Source organism: Myotis lucifugus, unplaced genomic scaffold (genome assembly GCF_000147115.1).
Source record: "Myotis lucifugus unplaced genomic scaffold, Myoluc2.0 scaffold_790, whole genome shotgun sequence".
NCBI classification, from domain to species: domain Eukaryota; kingdom Metazoa; phylum Chordata; class Mammalia; order Chiroptera; family Vespertilionidae; genus Myotis; species Myotis lucifugus.
Window position 1 is genome coordinate 193,478 of NW_005871838.1, and position 18,955 is coordinate 212,432.

General features: G+C 61.9%; 2 protein-coding genes across 3 annotated transcripts in view; one reads left to right on the top strand and one right to left on the bottom strand.

The window, feature by feature from the left end:
* The window catches only part of DNAH10 (dynein axonemal heavy chain 10), a 62,940-nt gene extending 55,798 nt beyond the window's left edge, over positions 1-7,142 (top strand). Inside the window, 13 exon segments of the mRNA XM_014448253.2 lie at positions 34-149; positions 197-351; positions 680-863; positions 1,872-2,072; positions 2,725-2,934; positions 3,026-3,121; positions 3,475-3,652; positions 4,025-4,156; positions 4,305-4,516; positions 4,610-4,777; positions 5,556-5,736; positions 6,244-6,389; positions 6,838-7,142. Of these exon segments, the coding sequence (XP_014303739.1) occupies positions 34-149; positions 197-351; positions 680-863; positions 1,872-2,072; positions 2,725-2,934; positions 3,026-3,121; positions 3,475-3,652; positions 4,025-4,156; positions 4,305-4,516; positions 4,610-4,777; positions 5,556-5,736; positions 6,244-6,389; positions 6,838-6,984 (2,126 nt within the window). The 3' untranslated portion in view covers positions 6,985-7,142.
* Positions 7,143-7,807: 665 nt separating this feature from the next.
* On the bottom strand, positions 7,808-15,199 carry CCDC92 (coiled-coil domain containing 92). Of its 2 annotated transcripts, none has more exons than XM_023747075.1 (4): positions 14,804-15,199; positions 10,267-10,412; positions 9,747-9,788; positions 7,808-9,026 (listed from the first exon to the last, which is right to left on the bottom strand). In XM_023747075.1, the coding sequence occupies exons 2-4, from the start codon at positions 10,394-10,396 to the stop codon at positions 8,356-8,358; spliced, it is 843 nt and encodes a 280-aa protein (XP_023602843.1). In that variant the 5' UTR covers positions 10,397-10,412; positions 14,804-15,199; the 3' UTR covers positions 7,808-8,355. The 2 variants fall into 2 exon arrangements, with proteins under 2 accessions (XP_023602843.1, XP_006106321.1); XM_006106259.3 differs by lacking the exon at positions 14,804-15,199 and adding an exon at positions 12,680-12,793 and having other exon boundaries at positions 7,808-9,025.
* Positions 15,200-18,955: the final 3,756 nt, after the last annotated feature.

An 18,955-nucleotide genomic window follows, 5' to 3' on the forward strand; every position in this document is an offset into this window, starting at 1 on the left:
GGTGACTCAGACGCAGACCTGCCCTCCCTGAAGGGCACAGCTCGTGGGAGGGACAGGACAGCTCGGAGGAGCGGAGGCCTGGACGTTCTTCCCAGCCTGTGTTGGGAGCCACGCTGCTGCGCACACTGCCTTGTCCGTGCGCTGCCCACGTGGCGACCCTCCCGGGCCTCCACGTGACGGGGCCTCTGCCTTCCAGTGGTATGACCTGGACGCGCTGGAGCAGTCCCCCTTCCCCCTGGGCTACGACAGCAGCATCACCCCCTTCCAGAAGCTGCTCATCCTGCGCTGCTTCCGCGTGGACCGGGTCTACCGCGCTGTGACCGACTACGTGACGGTCACCATGGGGGAGAAGTAAGTGCGGTGCGGGTGCTGGCGAGGCCTCTGTGCGGGGCCCCCTCCCGCACTCTCGGGCGGCCGAGGCGGGCCAGCTGCTGGAGAAGCTCGCAGCGCCATCTTTGAGCGTAACGATCGCCACACGACTGCGCTCTGCTAGCGAAACGCAGTGTGCGAGACGCACTGTTGTTAAAATGAAACAATCGCCATGAGTGGGGTGCAGACACGGGGCCCTCACACGAGGCGGGCGGCGCCGAGAGCTGGGGTGATGTCCCAGGTGGTAGACACGGGGACAGTGCGCTGGTCGGACAGGAGCCCCCTAACGCTGGGGAGCGGCTCTCCCCAGGTACGTGCAGCCCCCGATGATCAGCTTCGAGGCCATCTTCGAGCAGAGCACCCCGAACTCGCCCATCGTGTTCATCCTGAGCCCCGGCTCCGACCCCGCCAGCGACCTCATGAAGTTGGCCGAGCAAACTGGCTTTGGGGGAAACCGCCTCAAGTTCCTCGCCATGGGGCAAGGCCAGGAGAAGGTACCGGTGGTTGGAAGGAGCCGGTCCCGGCCTCTGCTGGGGAGGAGTTATGTCTGGGCCGCTCGACATGAGCTCGAGCCACTTATGGCCTTCAAAGCCGAGAGCATGTGCTTGAACAGTGTCAGGGCTAGGGCTCAGGCTACGGTTAGGATTAGGGTGAGGGCTACGGTTAGAGTTAGGGCCAGGGCTACAGTTAGGATTAGGGTGAGGGCTACGGTTAGAGTTAGGGCCAGGGCTACAGTTAGGATTAGGGTGAGGGCTACAGTTAGAGTTAGGGCCAGGGCTACAGTTAGGATTAGGGTTAGGGCTACAGTTAGAGTTAGGGCTCAGGCTACAGTTAGGATTAGTGTTAGGGCTACAGTTAGAGTTAGGGCTAGGTTACAGTTAGGATTAGGGTTAGGGCTACGGTTAGAGTTAGGGCTCAGGCTACAGTTAGGATTAGTGTTAGGGCTACAGTTAGAGTTAGGGCTCGGGCTACAGTTAGGATTAGTGTTAGGGCTACAGTTAGAGTTAGGGCTCAGGCTACAGTTAGGATTAGTGTTAGGGCTACAGTTAGAGTTAGGGCTAGGTTACAGTTAGGATTAGGGTTAGGGCTATGGCAGGGCTAGGATTAGGGTTAGGGTTAGTGCTAGAGCTTTAGTTATGGCCAGGGTGAGTGTGAGGGCGAGGGCAGTATGGCCTGGGGCCGGCTTGCTGCGGGCTGTGACCAGCGTGTGGTCAGTGCGTGTTGCTCTTTTCAATGCCCTTTCACTGTCCCTCCTCCACCCCCGCAGCTCCCCTGCAGGTCAGAGCGTCTCCGCCCGTGGCAGGGCTGATACTTGGTCAGGAGCAGGGAGAGTGGGATCTCCTGGGCCATGGGGCTCTGGGCGGGGACCTGCCCAGGGCACAGGGCCCAGGAGGAACCCACGAGATGGGGTTCCGCTTCTGCTGGTGCTGGGGGCTAGGGCGGGCCTTGGGAGAGTCCAGGCTGGCGGGGCTCGGGCACCAGCCTTCCCTCCCTGCGGGCAGGTGGCCCTGCAGCTGCTGGAGACAGCGGTGGCTCGTGGGCAGTGGCTGATGCTGCAGAACTGCCACCTGCTGGTCAAGTGGCTGAAGGACCTGGAGAAGTCCCTGGAGCGGATCACCAAGCCCCACCCCGACTTCCGCCTGTGGCTCACCACCGACCCCACCCAGGGCTTCCCCATCGGCATCCTGCAGAAGTCCCTGAAGGTCAGGCGCCGGTAGACACCGCGGACCCACCGTGTGTGCATGTGCGCACGTGTGTGCGTGCGTGTGTGTGCATGTGTGTGTGTTATAAACAAACATCGGATGTGATTGGGACCTTCCACACACCCCTTCCCAATTCCCTCCCTCCCTCCCTCCCTCCCTCCCCAGAGAAGCACTGCCCTGGTTGGGTGACAGTGACCGGTCACGGTGCAGCTCCCAGGCCTGCCTCTCCCACTTGCGCCCAAAGCCCGGGTCCGTCTGCACGGCTGCCCCTGGGACAGGCCACCCGCCCGCGTCCTCGGGCCGTGCAGAAGCTCCGCGTGGTTTATGCGCATTTACTTCTCCTCCAGAGCACGGTGTGCACAGGCTCTGCGTCTGTCTCTGGGGCGGCGAGAGGGAAACGTGGCTCCTCTCACCTTCCATCCCAGGCCCCGGTCGGGGGCTGCAGGGCCTTCTCGGGGCGTCTGCTGAGCACATGGCGGAGCCTCGGAGAAGAGCCTGCAGCTCCTCAGGGCTCCCGGCCCCTCACACAGACGGCGCTGCGCAGGGAGAGGCTGCCGGCCACGCAGTGAGAGGGGAGCCAGGACGCCTCCACGTCACGCTCCTGTGCTGCGTGCAGGCCTGCGGGTCCGTCACCCTCTGTCTCCTCTGCCAGGTCGTCACGGAGCCGCCCAACGGGCTGAAGCTCAACATGAGGGCCACCTACTTCAAGATCTCGAACGAGATGCTGGAGCACTGCCCGCACCCCGCGTTCAAGCCGCTGGTGTACGTGCTGGCCTTCTTCCACGCCGTGGTGCAGGAGCGCAGGAAGTTCGGCAAGATCGGCTGGAACGTCTCCTACGACTTCAACGAGTCCGACTTCCAGGTGCGCGGCCCCCGCTTCCCCGGGACGTCCTCCCTCCTCCCCGTGTCCCCGGGAACGTGCCGGCGAACCTCCCCCTCCCCCTCCCCCTCAGGTCTGCATGGAGATTCTGAACACGTACCTGACCAAAGCCTTCCAGCAGCGCGACACTCGGATCCCGTGGGGCAGCCTCAAGTACCTGATTGGAGAGGTCGGAGGCCTCAGGGAGCCACCTGGGCGGGAGCGGGGCTGTGGCCTGGCACCCTGACCTGTCGTGGAGCTGGACTCGCCTTGCTCCTCCTGCCCTGGCTCTGGGTCTCTGAACCCCGCTGCTCACACCCCGTGGTCTGTCCTCCGAGAGCCCTGGCCGCACGCGGCTCCGCTCCCTGCCCGAGGCTGCTGTCCCTGGGAGTGGGCAGTGCCCGGCTCCGTCTGGGGGCAGGGCTGTGCAGGCTCGTGGGAGGGACAGCAGCGTCACCTTTCCAGGCAGAAGTGCTGCCTCTGCGTTTTGGTTTGTCTGTTTCTTTAATACAAAAGCTCCGGTTCTCACTCCCGGGACCCCAGGTCATGTACGGAGGCCGGGCCATCGACAGCTTCGACCGCCGCATCCTCACCATCTACATGGACGAGTACCTGGGGGACTTCATCTTCGACACCTTCCAGCCCTTCCACTTCTTCCACAACAAGGAGGTGGACTACAAGATCCCCGCGGGCGCGGGCGACCCCAAGGAGCGCTTCGTGGGTGGGTTTCCCAGACACAGTCTCTCCAGGTCTTTTCTCAGGGAGCCCACATGTCAGCGGTGTTGGCTCTCTCGGCGTGAGGGCTCTTCTGTCTCTTCTGTCCCCTCACCCGGGGGTGGGGGGGGGCCTCCTTGGTGGGTGGGTGTGGGCCTCGGAGCTGACGGCGTTGGTTCTGATTTCCTGGCCTGAGTGACGGCAGATGTGGCAGATTCTGGCCCCGCGAAGGTCACAGCCGTTTCATAACAAACGGAGGTGGGGCTGGACGGGGCGGACGGGGTAGAATTGTGCTTGGAACCGTGCGCGGAGCAGCGGGCGTGCGTCTGCGTGTCCGAAAGGGAGGGTGCACGCGGTGACGTCGCTGTCTGTGCTGTAGAAGCCATCGAGGCCCTGCCGCTGGCCAACACGCCCGAGGTGTTCGGTCTCCACCCCAACGCGGAGATCGGGTATTACACGCAGGCCGCCCGGGACCTGTGGTCTCACCTGCTGGAGCTGCAGCCTCAGACAGGTAGTCCGCCCGGAGGGGCGCGTCCAGGGCCCGGGGTGAGGCAGGGCTCTGCCTCTGGTCCCTCGAGTTTCCGCCACGCTGCCGCCTTGCCCAGCCCCTCGCCCCTCGCCTGGCGCCTTGCTCTCCCTCACGAGCGTCCTGCCCTTAGGGGAATCGAGCAGCGGCATCAGCCGAGAGGATTACATTGGCAACGTGGCCAAGGACATAGAGAACAAGATGCCCAAGGTCTTCGACTTGGACCTGGTCCGGAGGCACCTGGGCGCGAGCATCACCCCGACGTCGGTAGTGCTGCTGCAGGAGCTGGAGCGCTTCAACAAGCTGCTGGTCCGCATGTCCCGCTCCCTGGCCGAGCTGCAGAGGGTGAGCTGCTCCCCGGGCAGGCGGCTGGGCGCCAGGCTCCCCGCGCCACAGGGCTGGCCCGACCGCCGCCTGCCGCTCCCCATCCCGCCGCAGGCCCTGGCCGGGGAAGTGGGCATGAGCAGTGAGCTGGACGACGTGGCCAGGTCGCTGTTCATCGGGAACATCCCTCACATCTGGAGGAAGCTGGCCCCCGACACCCTGAAGTCCCTCGGGAACTGGATGCTCTACTTCCTGCGGCGCTTCAGCCAGTACACGTCCTGGGTGAGGGGGCGCTGGTGCCCTGCGGACCCCGCCCCACCCCGCCCCTGTGCTGACCCTGCTAGCGGCTGACGGTGCTCTGCCAGCACATCTGTGTCTCTTCCTTTTCCTGTTTGAAGACCTTGAAGGCGCTGGCACAGCTCGGCCCACTCACTGGAGAGTCTGTCTCGGCACCTGTCCATCTAAGTCCCCCTAGACCCGCCTCACTCCTCTGGGGGTGCCCACTGTACGGGCAACCGGGGCCTCCCCGTGCTGGACATCCAGGTGGTCACCGGGGCTCTCCCTTTGCCGGCACAGGCGACAGCCTGGCCCGTGTCCTGGTGCTCACTCAAGCCTGCTCCCCGAGCATGCCTACGGGGCCCGAGTGCGTGCCCTTGAAACCCTGACGCTTGCCCGGAGGAGGGGAGGTTGGGTGCAGGCGGCCAAGAGCGCTCTCCCCGGTGCTGTGTGTGAATGTTTGCACGTCTTGTCCCCGGTCGGTAAATGGTGACGTGATTGTCCGGATGTGCGTGTCTTTGGTTAGGGGGAGGCTGGGTATATCTCACAGTTTGTGGTACTACTTCTGTGAAATTGCCTTTTTTAAAAATATTTTTTTATTGACTTCAGAGAGGAAGGGAGAGGGAGAGAGAGAGAGAAACATCAATGATGAGAGAGAATCATGGATCGGCTGCCAGGGTCCTATCACCATCTTCCGGCCCCAACGGGAACGGTGACTTTACCGTGAGCGCAGGGTCCGTCCGCTTTGACCAACATCTGATGCAGCTGCCCGTCTGCTCTGCAGGTCGTGGAAAGCGAGCCCAACGTGATGTGGCTCTCGGGGCTGCACGTCCCGGAGTCCTACCTCACGGCCCTGGTGCAGGCCACCTGCCGGCGGAACGGCTGGCCCCTGGACCGCTCCACCCTGTTCACGCAGGTGACCAAGTTCCAGGACGCGGATGAAGTGACTGAGCGGGCAGGACAAGGTGCAGCAGCCTGTGGACCACAGCCTCTGGGGGGTCCCGGCCCGGCGCCGCCCCCGGTTCTGAGGGAGGAGCAGTGGGCCAGGCCGTGGGGGGACACGCCCGGGGCACATCGCTTCTCCGCCAGGGTCTCTGTCGAGTGCTGGGTGATGTCGGGGAGACCTGGACGCGCTCACCTTTCCTTCTGTGCAGAGTGGACTCCCCAGTCAGTGTCAGACCTTTCAGAGGACGGGGCACCGAGTGGCCTCCCCGCAAACCCTGAGGGCCGGGCCCGGGAGCCAGAGCCGATGGACTAGACAGGCCCGTCCCATTGGGCTGGGCGTCGCCTGCCTCCGACACGGGTCTGGCCTGTGGTGCAGCTGACCCCGCTGTCTCCCTCCAGCCCTGTGTCTGCGTCGGGGCGTTTCCCTCAGCTCCGAGGGGACTCGTGGTGAAGGCTCGGGCACGCTCCCAGTTTGTGCGACACACACGCCTGTGCCTCTGCGTAACGGTCCCTTCCTGGCTCCCTAGGGTGCTTTGTGTCAGGACTGTACCTGGAAGGCGCGGACTGGGACCTGGAGAGAGGCTGTCTGGTCAAGAGCAAGCCCAAGGTGCTGGTGGTGGACCTGCCCATCCTCAAGATCATCCCCATCGAGGCCCACCGCCTCAAACTGCAGGTGGGCGGCCTCCCGCACTCCACCCCTCCCCCCGCCACCCCAGGCTGCAGGCACAGGCCAGGCAGCCCACCCTTTCCGGGGAGGGAAGCCCGTGAGGCATGATGCCCGCGTGGAGCCACTGCCCAGGAAAATGCACGTGAGCACACGCGTGCACGCAGACTTGGGTGGGGCAGGGCCTCAGGAGGGACTGCGGGCTCCCGGAGAGTCTGCGGCAGTGCGGGGTCAGTCCAGCTTCGCCGGCCCAGGTCTCCTCCCAACACGCGTGTCCACGTTAAGCTAGGGCTGAGCTAGGGCAGGACCGCCCTCAAAGCCCGGCCACGTGCTGGCTTAGATGCGTCTCGCAGGAGGGCCCACTGCAGAGCCCCGAGGCCCCCCGGAAACCCCCGCCCCCGGTGATGGGCTCCCCCCACCCCCGGCACCCCCCACCCCGCATGCCTCTCCTTTGCAGAACACCTTCCGGACGCCCGTCTACACCACCTCCACCAGGAGGAACGCCATGGGCGTGGGCCTGGTCTTCGAGGCCGACCTCTTCACCACCAGGCACATCTCCCACTGGGTGCTGCAGGGCGTGTGCCTCACCCTGAACTCCGACTGACCCCGGGGAGGGGCTCGTGAGGGGCTCTCAGTCCACTCTCGTTTGGGGGGCTTCTCGAGAGGCAGCAATGGGGGTTTCCTTTCACTTGAAATCAGCCATTTTCCTCTCTCCCATAAAATTCGGCTGCACGGCTTTGTTTTTGAAGCTTTTTTAAGGAGTTAAGTAAATTCTAAAGGACAGCGTGCGAAGATGTTGAGGGTTTCTTTTCCTTCTCAGAGGAAACACTTAAGCCAAAGGGCCTGGCGTGTCCCTGGCACAGGGAGGACCCTCATGTGCATCTCCGGAGATGCCTCCGGGGGCAGATGGCCAGGCTGCGGCCTGTCAGGCAGAGCCCCTCCCCTGGGCCAGGGCCCCGCAGCCGCCCCTCCCCTCCCAGAGCCCTCCGCCTCCCGCGTGTGCAATGCTGTGAGCTCGGTGTTTCATTCCTGCGTGAGCCCCCACCACCCTCCTGGGTCTGTGGGTTGGGTGCACGATGGCCACCTCCTGGATGGCACCGTGGGGCCAGCCTGGGGCCCGGCCGGCCGGCCAAGGTGAGGAGGCCTCACTGTGAGGGGGGCAGGCGAGCACTCGGTGCACCAGGCGGCCAGCCTCAGCCTCAAGTCGCTTTTGCCAGACCCTTCCTTCCGCGGGGTAGCTCTGGGCAGCGGGAGACAACAGGGACTCCTCTTTTCAGAAGTGAACCCCCCGCACCCCCAACGGGCCGTGTCCCTGGGTGAGGCCGCTGTCTGGGCGAGAACACAGCAGTTACAGGAGGCCCCGCCGTCTCCCTCCCAGCCGCCTCCTTCCCTCGCTGCTTCAATAAAAGACACAAAACAGAGAGGAGGCAGGTTTAGAAAATAAAGTTTGTTGGGATCTTGAACATTTCGGCTAAAACTTAACAAAAAATATGAACACACATTCAGGTTGCGGTGATATGAGAAGCAACGTCATCTTATTTAGTTCCCGTGACATACACATACACCTGCCGCCGGGGCCGCCGGGAAAGGCCTGTCAGGAGGTGAGGGGTCTCCATGGGAGTGGCTATCTGACCACGTTGACACTGAGCAGCATGCAGCCTGCGGGCCGCTGTCCACGCGCCGGGACACGGGTGTGCGGGAAGCAGGCCATGCGGCACAGGCGTGGGGCACAGCTGCTACAGGAGCTGTAGCGGGACACGAGCACGTGGGTGAGAGACGGGGGGTGGGAGGGGAACGGTGGCGGGTCTGAGTGTGGCATGCATGGAAACTAAACAAACGGCGTGTGGGCGTTCCGCAGCGGTGATCACAGTGTGGACAGCGGCGGGCGTGGCAGCCTCACACAGTTCTGTCCGTCCCCGAGTTCTTCCTGACGCCCGCGCCCCCGCGCACCTGGTCCACCGCCAGCGTCTCCACCTCAGGCTGTGCCTGCGGCGGGACCGCGTGGTGGATGCGGTGGGCCACGCCCACGTGGACCTTGTGCTTCTCGCCGGAGCTGCGGTCGGAAGCGATGGGGGGGATGACCAGGGGCCTCTCCTTGATGAGGTGGACTTCGGCCGACTCCCTGGCCAGCAGGAACGGGGTGGGGTCGGGCATGGCATCCACCGGTTCCCGCAAAAGGAGTTTCCGGCTCTCGGCCCCAAATCTGTAGACCTCGTCGAATTCGGGGTGCAGGGGGGCGGAGAGGCTCTTTTTCATGCGGCGGCGGGGCGTCTCGGGCAGCTTGTCCCTGGGGGGCGCGGGCCTGTAGCCGGCCAGCACGGGGCTGCCGCCGGGGCTGCCGTCCGAGGTCCCGCTGGAGCTGAGCAGCTTCCGCTGGGTGGCGTGCAGCTGCGCGGTCAGGTAGGCGATGGTGCCCGCGCGCTGCTCCAGCTCCCCCGACAGCATGTTCAGCTTGTGGCTCTTGAGCTTGAGCTCCTCCAGGTACCGCTTCTCCCGCTCCCGCACGGTGGTCTCCAGCACCGCGATGGCCGCGTTCCTCTGCTCCAGCTCGCGCAGCAGCTCCTCGTGCTCCTGCTCCTTCGCCCTCAGCTGCGCCTCCAGGTCCTCGCAGCGTCTCTGCAGGTCGCTGCTGCTGCGTCCGTCCCCTGCAGGCACAGGCACAGCCGGTGAGAGCCCGCCACGGGGACGGCTGCGGACCCCCACAGGGCTGGGGCCGGTGCCCGAGGTCCTGCCAGCTCTTAGCCTGTTTATTGTATAAAAGAAGCCTCCAAGTTTACCAGCTGCTGAGGCCATACGGGCAGTCTCAGAGCGTTGGCTCCTGAAAGGCGCACACGGGAGACGGAAATACAAACCCAGGCTCAGGGCCTGGCGAGCGCCGAGCCTCGTGGACGAGACCCGTGACTCCGACAAGGAGCGGGCGCACTGGACTGTATCCGCCGTACAAACAGGCTACTTAGAAAGGGCTTCTGGACTCTGCTAAGTCCCCACCCCGTGCTGGGAGCAGGCCCCCTCTCCTGCCCTGGCGGCCACCCGGCTGATGATTTCCAGGGGACCCCGAGGATTCTGGAGTCTAAGGAAGGACCTCCGCCACGTTTGGGGCTACCTAGTGCTCAGTCCCCCTCCCTGGGCCCTGGGCTGCCCTACACCGCATCCTCCTCCTGGTTTAAGTCACGTCCATTATAGAAGGGACTGTATTCACTATAAAAATCAGGAAGTCCGGAGAGGTGTGAAGAGGCCCCCCAAACATAAGCGTCATTCCTCCCGCCGCTGCCCTGGGAACAGCGGGGTCCCCGCCCAGCGCTCTGGCCACATGCAAGCCTTCCCCGCGGGAGCCGGCGCCATCGCCCCTCCAGAGGCAGTTCTTACCTGTCTGTTCTGAGCTTTTGAGTGTCAGCTCGTACGTTAAATCTGAAAAGGAAGCCACAGGCATTGGTTCTGTGTGGTCACAGCGCACTGCCCTGCCCAGGCCTGCTCAGCCCTGAAACCGAGCCACCAGCCGGGAGTCCCCACTTCACCCCCTCCCCCAGGCAGGTCGGGGTTAGGGGCAAGCGTGACAGCGGCAGAAGCTACCAGTGGCCACCGCCCTTCTGAGGGTCCAGAGGAAACCCCATCTCCCCTAAAACACATCCCACCCCCCACATTCTGCCAGCAGCTGGCTCTGCTACGTGACGCTTTGGTCAACGGTCCCCAACTGCATTGCCAGTCCTGACCACTGCACTTGGACCCATGGGTTCGAGGTGCGCCCGGGACTGGCTGCCCCGCTCTCCTCTGGCACAAGTCCGTGGTCTCCCGGTGACGGGTCACCCCATCAGAGAGGAACCCCTCACTGCCTGGCGAGCCAGCCCGCCCAAAGCTTCCCTGCCCCCCCCTCCCCCGGGGCGGGCACCTGTGCAGTGCTGCTGCAGCCGCCGGATCTCGGCGTGCAGGCCCTTGAGCGTGCCCGCGTGCTCCCGCTGCAGGAACAGCAGGTTCTTCTGCGCGCTCTGCAGCTGGTTCTCCAGGTTTGCGGCCGCCATGCTGACACGCGGTGACCTGTGGGGAACAGAGCGGGGTCTCGGGCAGCGGCTCCGACTCCAAACCCCAGCCTCTCCGCGGGCCACCTGGCTCCCACAGACGTGACCAGAGGCCTCCCGAGAGCCCTGCTCAGGTGACACCCACGGCCTCCCCAGGAACACAGCGCCAGGGACACGGCGAGCACACGAACTGGTGTCCAGCCCTGGCCGAAGCGAGGACTCGAGGGAAGCCCCCGATTTCAGAGCTGAGCCCCCAGTCCTCCCTGAGAACGTCCCGAGGAGCATCTCACGGGCCCGTGGTGACTGCAGGAGCCTGGCGTCTGTCCCCAAGCCCTGCCCGCCCCACCCAGCCCGCCGTGGCTGCGACATCAGGGACCAGCCGCTGGCTCAGGCCGGGACTCGGCCTTGACTGTAACTGGAGAAAGGCTCTGGCAGAGCTGCCGGGCAACCCAGGATGCCCTGCCCGCCCTCGCTGTGCCGGGACGGAACGCGGACCAGCCTCTGAGAGCGATCCTGGGGGTGCAGAGCCGTGGGCTGCGTTCCCCAGCGGCTGCGTCAGAGCCCAGGCAGAGGAAGCCCTCCTCAGGGCTCCCCGCGGGCGGCACAGGAGGCCAGGGCTGGCCTGTGGCTGGGGGGTGGACCAGGGCCCACGGGCCTTCAGTGCCCAAGGGCCTTTGTCCCCCAGGCTGCCCCATCTCCTCGCAGGCGCCCTGCGCACAGCACACAGGATGCACGTTCACCTGCAGACGGAGCTCTGGTGCGGCGGCCCTGGCGCTCCTGGGGTTGGGTCCCGCGTTCCCAGGGGCCCTCCCTGCCTCGGGCCTCCTCCTGGCCCGTGTGCTCAATCAACCCTCCGTCCCCTCCTCCTCGGCCCCTGCCACACCCTCCCCATGTGGCGTCTGCACACCTTGGTCCCTCTGTCTGAATGCTCTTGGCAAGCCGGCCCCCAGCCCCGGCCCCGGCCCCGTGGAGAGCCCTTCTCCCTGCCCGAGCCTCACTCAGCAGGCTTCCTCGTGGGCTGCTCCCGAGAGCTACGCCCATCAGCCAGAAGCCGCAGCGGCCCCATCGGGGCAGGAGCTCACCCGGCTTTGGGACGGCCGGAGCGACAGTTCGGAGAACCTCCGGGCCACGTTTCTAGACGGAAGGGAACGGAGTGGCTTTGCTGGGAAGGGCCTTCACCCCTGAAGACGGGAAATGTCTGTTCCGATCCAACGCAGCTGCTCCGTTAGCTCCCCAGAGCCGTGGGAGCAGGGCAGTAACTTCAGCATCGGAGGAAACCGCGCAGTGGCCGCGAATGAGCTCTAAGCAGCTATTTTAGATCCTGGTCATGAATAAGACATGACCATTCACATTAGGGGCTCCTGTGCGTGAACGCTCCGCATGGCGAGAGCCTGCGGGCCTTGGCGCCCCTGCGAGGTCCGGCCCAGCAGGACCCGCCGGCTCTCAGCAGCCTGCACACAGACCCCGTGACTTCCCGTGGGAACCCCGTGCCTGCCGACGGCTGAAACACTGCCATCGGGAAAGGGAAGGCTGGCCGGGGGCAGGGCGGGGGGTGTGGGATGGGGTGTAAGAAGAGGCGATTCCTAGCAGGGAGACAGTTTCCAAGCAAAAATGCCGGGCATGGAGGACGCCTTTGCACCAGCTATGCAACACCTCTACGTCAGGGTGGGTGAGAAACGGAGGCGCAAAGGTGATTTCTCAACACAGTGGGTGACGGAGCAGGAGGGAGGCGCTTGGGGTGCTGGGCTGTGCTTGGGCTAAACCCTAAGTCATGCTCTGCAGCTCACAGGACGGCTTCGAGTGCTCAGGGCGGTCCCTATGGCGTCTGGCGGTAGTAAGTGCGTGGTAAGCGTTAGCCAGGTTACTCTTATGTGACGAGTGGTCACCAGTTCCATAAACACCCCCTCGGCAGACTCCAGGGCATTCCCCGAGCGCCTCTAAGTGGACACGAACTAGCAGTCATTCCCGTCACTCTCCGGAGGGAAACCTCACAGCAAAGGGAAGGGTCCTCTGCCGGCCCTGCTCTCCTCGTCCACTGGGAGGAGCCGCGCAGGGCGGCGCCCGAAGGGACGGCGAAACCTGCTAAGATTCTTACCCTGAAACAACCCACAGGACTTGAGAGGGAGCTCACGGCGGTCCCAGGCTAACGAGGCCATAACGCCAAGTCCAGGTGCCCGCTCGCAGGAGGGGCAGTTACTATCCCGAGTTCACAGCATCGGGTTGGAGCAGCGGTGTAAAGGGTAGGTACGGCGGCTTCTCCGCACACCATCTGAGAAATTCACCTACGTTATCGAGGGTCCTCGGTGGCCGTGGCACCGGGAAGAAGGGCGTTGCTTCAGGAAAGCTGACGAGTTCAGCAGTCCCCTCAGGGCGTTTTGGTGAAAACCGCGCACCACGAGGCGGGAGGGCACACGTTTGTGTACATTTAAGTAGATTTTTAAAATCTAGAAGGGTCTACAAGGAAGCGTTAAAAGGTTGCTCTCGAGGTGAATTGCGGGTGATTTTTACTTTTTAAGAATTCTATTTTGGTGTGACCTAACGCTTCTGCAATGTGGGACCTGTATTACTTTATAGTCAGGAAAGAATCATAAAGTGATTTCTCTCAGAACAGATCAGCACTAACTCCCCACTAAAAAGCGGCCTCATCGGTTTGAATGACAGGTCCCAGGGCAGCCTTGGAGGGCTGGATCGTGACTAGTTTAGCCAGGAGTGAACAGGAAGGCAGCTGTTACAGAAGCCACCAGGTAGCATCCCCAAGATACGCGGGAAACGACCATGACGCAGTGGGGAACCCGCCCGCACGCATTACACGTCCCGTGATTCTCTGATGTTGCCCATCGTGAAAACAAGGCCCAGCACAGCTCTCTGGAGCCGACAGCGTTTCCTTCGGGAAGCGCGCCCACCGGCGCTGGGCTGCAGTCGCTGTGATGAGGGCCTGGCAATTAGACAGGGAAATGTGAGACGCGGCCGGCCGGGAAGTGCAGCCCCTGGAGGCCTGCGTGATGGCTTCACTGACCCGTCAGCTCAGCCTCTCAGAGCTTCCACTTGGCTTCTGCTTAAAAGCCACGAAGTGTCTGCGCGCTGGGCAGGGGCTGAGCCTCCAGGTGACCGTGTCCAGGGAGGAGGAGGTCTGTTCCAGGTCGTCTAAGCATCGCTCAGGGGCTGTGCGGGCCCAGGGGGCAGAGGCAGGAGCCCCCTGGTCTGAGGCACATGGTACATCTGGGGATGCCCTGGGCCTCCTGGAAAACCGGGTGACATACAGACTGCGGCCCACACCCCATGGCAGACCCCCCGCCCGAGGCAAGAGTGCCAGCACCCCATCTCCACACCAGTAGAGTCAGCGCCGCACGTGCTGGCTCAGAAAGGCTCAGAGGCCCCTGCTAGACAAGGAGGCCAAGTGGCCGGTGGGTGCGGGGCTCTGCTCGGCCCTTCCCCTTCCCTGTCCCCCTCCTGCCCCAGTAGCCTCATTTCATGAGCTAGAGCTGGAGGCGTTTCAACTAGATAGCGATGCCACTTGTGAGCTTCTCACAGCTGGTGGTTCAGGAAGTCGCTCCGCGCCATCACCTCACAGCTCTGCGTGTGCACGGCGCCCGGGGGCACTTCCCTCTGAAGGGGGGGCAGGTCCTGCCCGAGGGGGGCCTCCGTGGGCACCTGACGGGGATCGCTACAGGCGCCCATGTCTCCTGGTTGACAACTAAGACAGCGACCCACACGCCTGCCTCGTCACACTAACGACACACAGACGCGCCGACGGTCTCAGCCCTGATGATCGCCATCTGCGCTGTATTCCCGAGGCCGAGGAAACATGTCCGGTGCTGTACAGATCTCTCTCTATGGCTTGACGCACGGATGAGCCATTTCAACTGCTTTTCTCCAGGTCGCGGGCCTTGTAGTCGCGGTTTCCGGGGAGAAACGCATTCTCAGCGGAAGCGCTGTTTGCTGTGGGTCAGCCACCCTCCCCTCTATCACTCAGGAAACCGCACATGGCGGGTTGTGTCACGCACCCACAGGACACGTTCACATGCCCCTCCGTGGGGTCGGAGATGAGGGGCATCACAGAGAAAAGGGTTCCTCCCTGTGACGGATCTGGAGGCGCTCTGCCCGGCCCCCCGGCCCCGTGGGCAGCACCGCAACTCAGCAAGGCAGGCGGCAGGGAGAAGTCGCCGCCTCCCACAGGCCGGCGACAAAGGGGCCCACCCTCGTTCCTTCAGGAGTTAAACGGGGGCAGGAGAGATCTCCGAAATGACTGCCCACCAGCAGCCCACCCAGACCAACTCCACGGCCATTTAACTTGGTAACTGCGTACCGAGGGGCACCTCACGCTGTTTCCATTGGGCATTTATTTCTACGGGACAGCAGCTTGCGGACCAACACTTTAAAGATGAGCCCATTCTGTGAAGAGGCATTTACCTAGATGGTCATTTCCTAGAACTGTGCTCGGACGGCGTCAGCATGTCCACCTGCCATCAGCGGCCCACAGTCCCGGCAGGGATGAGTCACCTGCTTCCGTGTCCTCTCCGTGACTTCCTGTGCCGTGAGGGGTGAGTCAGGCACGTTTTCCAGGTGACATTTCAGCCCGACTCCCCTGAGGTTCTCTCCACTCACTGGTTCTTTGTGATGTCAGGGAGGGAGAGAACTCCCAGAACCCCCCATTCTCGTTCTTCAGTGAATCGCACACGAAGTGCCAGGGGAGGAGAACTCCCCACAAAACCCGGGTAAGAAGGCCTGCTGTTCAGAACGAGCGAGGCTGGCTGAGGTCCGGACGCAAGTTGCGCAGGTGCTGTGTGTGGGTTTTTAAAAATGTTTCTATTGATTTGAGAGAGAGAGGAAGATAGAAACATCCATCAGCTGCCTCCTGCATGCCCCCTACTGGGGATCGAGCTGGCAACCCGGGCACGTGCCCTGACCGGGGATCGAGCCACTGACCTTTGGTTCATGGTCGATGCTCAACCACTGAGCACACGGCTGGGCTGGGGGTGCCGTTTTAGAGTTTGCCGTGGCAACCAGACTTGGGCCGTCGTCTCAGGTACATGAGCCGTTAGACATGAGCCCAGCACAAAGAACCGAAAACAACTCGACAAGGACAAACGCACCGCAGACGCTATCCGCCGGCTGCGGGAGGAGAGCAGGAGAAACGGGGCAGAGGGAACGGCAGCTGTACTTTACACGCGGGGTTTTCCAAAGAGCGGGATGCAACCCCGCCTTTTCCTTACGCCTCTGCCTGCGCGGTCGCCGCTCTGCATGGGCACTGCTGTCTCGTATGTGGTCTCAGCCTCCCCCAACGGGATGCAACACACTCTTCCAGGGCCACTTTTATTGAGATGCTTCTAATACGCCCCCGATGAACCCGTTGCTGGGAGCGTAGGCATCCGGTTCAGAGGGCCTGGCTTCTCCACGTGAAGTCCAAATCCTTCTGGTGGGTCGAACTCTGGTGAGGGCTCTTGGTCAGTGGGGAGCGGGGAAATCGTTTTTCCTCCCGGTTGTCATCATGGGCAGGAGGGTCGCGGGGTCTTCTTGCTGGCCGTGGAGTGTGCAGAGGCTGATGTGTGTTCCCCATGATGCTGTTCAGCTGGCTCTGGGGGTCACGGCTTGGTTTTACCTTCAGCTGCCAGCACAGACGTCCTGCAAAGGGCCCAGTGCACTTCCTGTGGGCGGGCGGGCCTGGGCGCTGCTCTGCAGCCTGGGTCAGGTTTCAGGGATGAAACACACAGAAGCTAAAATGCAGAGCGAGCACAAGAGCCAGCCCTTAATCGGCGTCTTTCAAAAAATAACTTCAGCTGAGAAAAACAATCTATTCACCTCCGCGACCTGCTGACTCTCAAAAGGACTGACATCATCCTGTTCTTAAGAAGAGCTTTTAAAAGACTCCCATGTGCTTCCATAGCAAAGGGTAATTTTCCTTCTGATTAGACGTTTATTATAGAAAACAAAAGCCGCAGGAAGAAATACAAATCACGTGTAGTTAAAAAGCCTTTTTAAGCAAAACACTGCTGCGGGAGACTGTGACCGACAAGGCCCCATACAAATGCAAAGTGGGCTTAGGATCCTCTCGCCCCAGGCTGGCCTCTGCCCAGGGTGCGGTTTGGTGCCTGAGGGGCGCTGCGCCCACGACTGTGGAAGCCAGCAGGGTAGGAAATGAAAAAGAACCACAATGCCCTCCAGTCCGGCCCGTGGGACTCCCAGGCGCCCGGAGGCCTCTCCCAGTGCGTCGGGGTGATGCCTCCCGCAGCCATTCCTGCCCAGCGGGGCGGCTGATCTGCAGCCTCCGCCGGGGAGAGCAGCCCTTCCTCCTGGGGCTGGAGGCGCTCGGCGGAGGCGGCTTGTGCTTTTATGCCAAAGTGAAGTCTGTCTTCCCGTAAGGCAACAATGTTCCCTCCTCTGTCCTCAGAAACCGCTCTAACTCCACGCAATCTCTCTGCTCACTCGGACCCTGAACACCTGGAGGCAGCTGGGACACATCCACTCCCCCGCTCCAACCTTCCGGCCGGTTTAGGCCGGTTTAACGTGGAAGCTGGAGATGTGAGGATTGGTGTCTACCTGACTGTCTGGACGCTCTGGCACCGAGGGGCTGGCTGCCCTTGGGAGCTACTCCAGTTGGCAGACGTTAATCGTATCTCAGCAATCGTGGGCGTCCCCTAGGCACTGGGGACTTCTCGCGGCTGACCTTGTTCCAGAAAGGAGGAAAAAGGCCCGTGTCCTTTCTTGCCAGAAAAGTGAGAAACTGCTTTATAACGTAAAAACAACTGCTTCTTCATGCACAGACACTGTTGGCAGCACCAGTGCCGTTGCAAATACACCCCAGCAAGTAAGTACTGATGGAGAGAGAATGGTTTTTAACCAACACATAACAGGCGGAGGAGTTAAGGACCCAAATGGATGACTTTCTGTCCTAAGTAAAAGAATTATTTTTTTCTTTAAAAAAAGGAATTAACAATAAAAAATACCTCATTTCTAAGAAACTTGCTGGTTAGATTGATGTATTTACATGTGCTATAGTAAAAATCTGATCACTGTTCTGCACTGTAGGTTTTAAATAGAACTAAACTAAATTTGCTGGGTAATTATAACATGGTGCGCAGGAGTAATAAACGCAACTGTATGTTAAGGCTTTTCAGTAGTGCGGATGTATATGCAAACACATATACACACATGTACCCATCACAAGTCTTAAAACCTTCTATCCAAAAAATTTCACATAAGCCCTAGCTGGTTTGGCTCAATGGATAGAGCGTCAACCTGTGGACTGAAGGGTCCCAGGTTTGATTCCGGCCAAGGGCACATGCCTGGGTTGCGGACTCGATCCCCAGTAGGGGACATGCAAGAGGCAGCCAATCAATGATTGTCTCTCATCATTGATGTTTCTTTCTCTCTCTCCCTCTCCCTTCCTCTCTGAAATCAATAAAAAATATATATTTTTAAAATTTCACATAGCCCTAACCGGTTTGGCTCAGTGGATAGAGCGTCGGCCTGCGGACTGAAGAGTCCCAGGTTCGATTCCGGTCAAGGGCATGTACCTTGGGTTGCGGGCACATCCCCAGTAGGGGGTGTGCAGGGAGGCAGCTGATCAATGTTTCTCTCTCATCGATGTTTCTAACTCTCTATCCCTCTCCCTTCCTCTCTGTAAAAAATCAATATTTTTTTTTTAAAAAAATTTCACATAAAGATGAACATTTAGCCGAGAGAGAGACAGAAATTCAAACACATCTTTGGAGGTAAAAGCAAACATCACTTTAAACGTAAACATCTTTTCCCTTACAATTCAATGGCAACAATGCAGGCGAATTCTTGACTGTGCAAAAAAAAAAAAATCTTTTTCTCAACAAGTAGCTGTGTCTTTCAAGGGAAATTTGAACTTAAAAGTTTTAGAAACCCGAAGATTCCGGCTTCCCCCCTTTCTCCCAGGGGGGTTTTGGGGCCCCCCCCCCCCCCCCCCATGAAGGGTGACCGCCTGGCAGCTTGTGATGTTGCTGTGACACTTTGGAACAGGCCACCCGCTCACCACCAACGCTGGGAACCAAACAGGCCCGGGAGGTGAGCAGAGCAAGGGCCGCCCCGGAGCTCGGCGGCCGCGCCTGCGCCCCGTTTCGGGGAAACTGAGCCCCCGCCGGCGTAGGACCGGCAGGTAGAGCCCTTACGCCAAGGCCCCCCGGGACCCGCGCGGCCGCGCCGGGAAGGTCCCTAACGCCCCGGGGCGGAGGACGCCTGGGAAATGCGATGTGGACTCAGACCCCCCCAGCCTCCCCGACAAGCAGGCCGGGCCCGGGCGCCCCTGCAATGCGGATCCCCACTCGATGGGCCCCCCTCCCCGGCCTGGCCGCCCCGCCCCAGCCCAGCGCTGGCGGAGCGGACGGTGCGCAGCCTGGACGGGAGCCGAACCCGCTGCAAGGCCTGCGGGCGGGCGGCCGTTGCGGGGGGCGCGCAGCGCTCTTGCCTTCCGTCCCGCACCGTCCGCCCACGCCGCTCCCGAGCGGTTCCCGCAGGGGGACACCCGCCCCGCCCGAACCCTCGGCTGGGACGGGGCCCCCTCCCGCTGCAGCGAGGGCTGAAAAATCCTCGCCAGAA

Coding starts and splice junctions, on each gene's coding strand:
- CCDC92 (XM_006106259.3), bottom strand. CDS start 10,396: ATGGCGGCCGCAAACCTGGAGAACCAGCTGCAGAGCGCGCAGAAGAAC. Junction 9,789..10,266: donor GCTGCAGCAGCACTGCACAG/GTGCCCGCCCCG, acceptor CTTCCTTTTCAG/ATTTAACGTACGAGCTGACA. Junction 9,026..9,746: donor CAAAAGCTCAGAACAGACAG/GTAAGAACTGCC, acceptor CTGTGCCTGCAG/GGGACGGACGCAGCAGCAGC.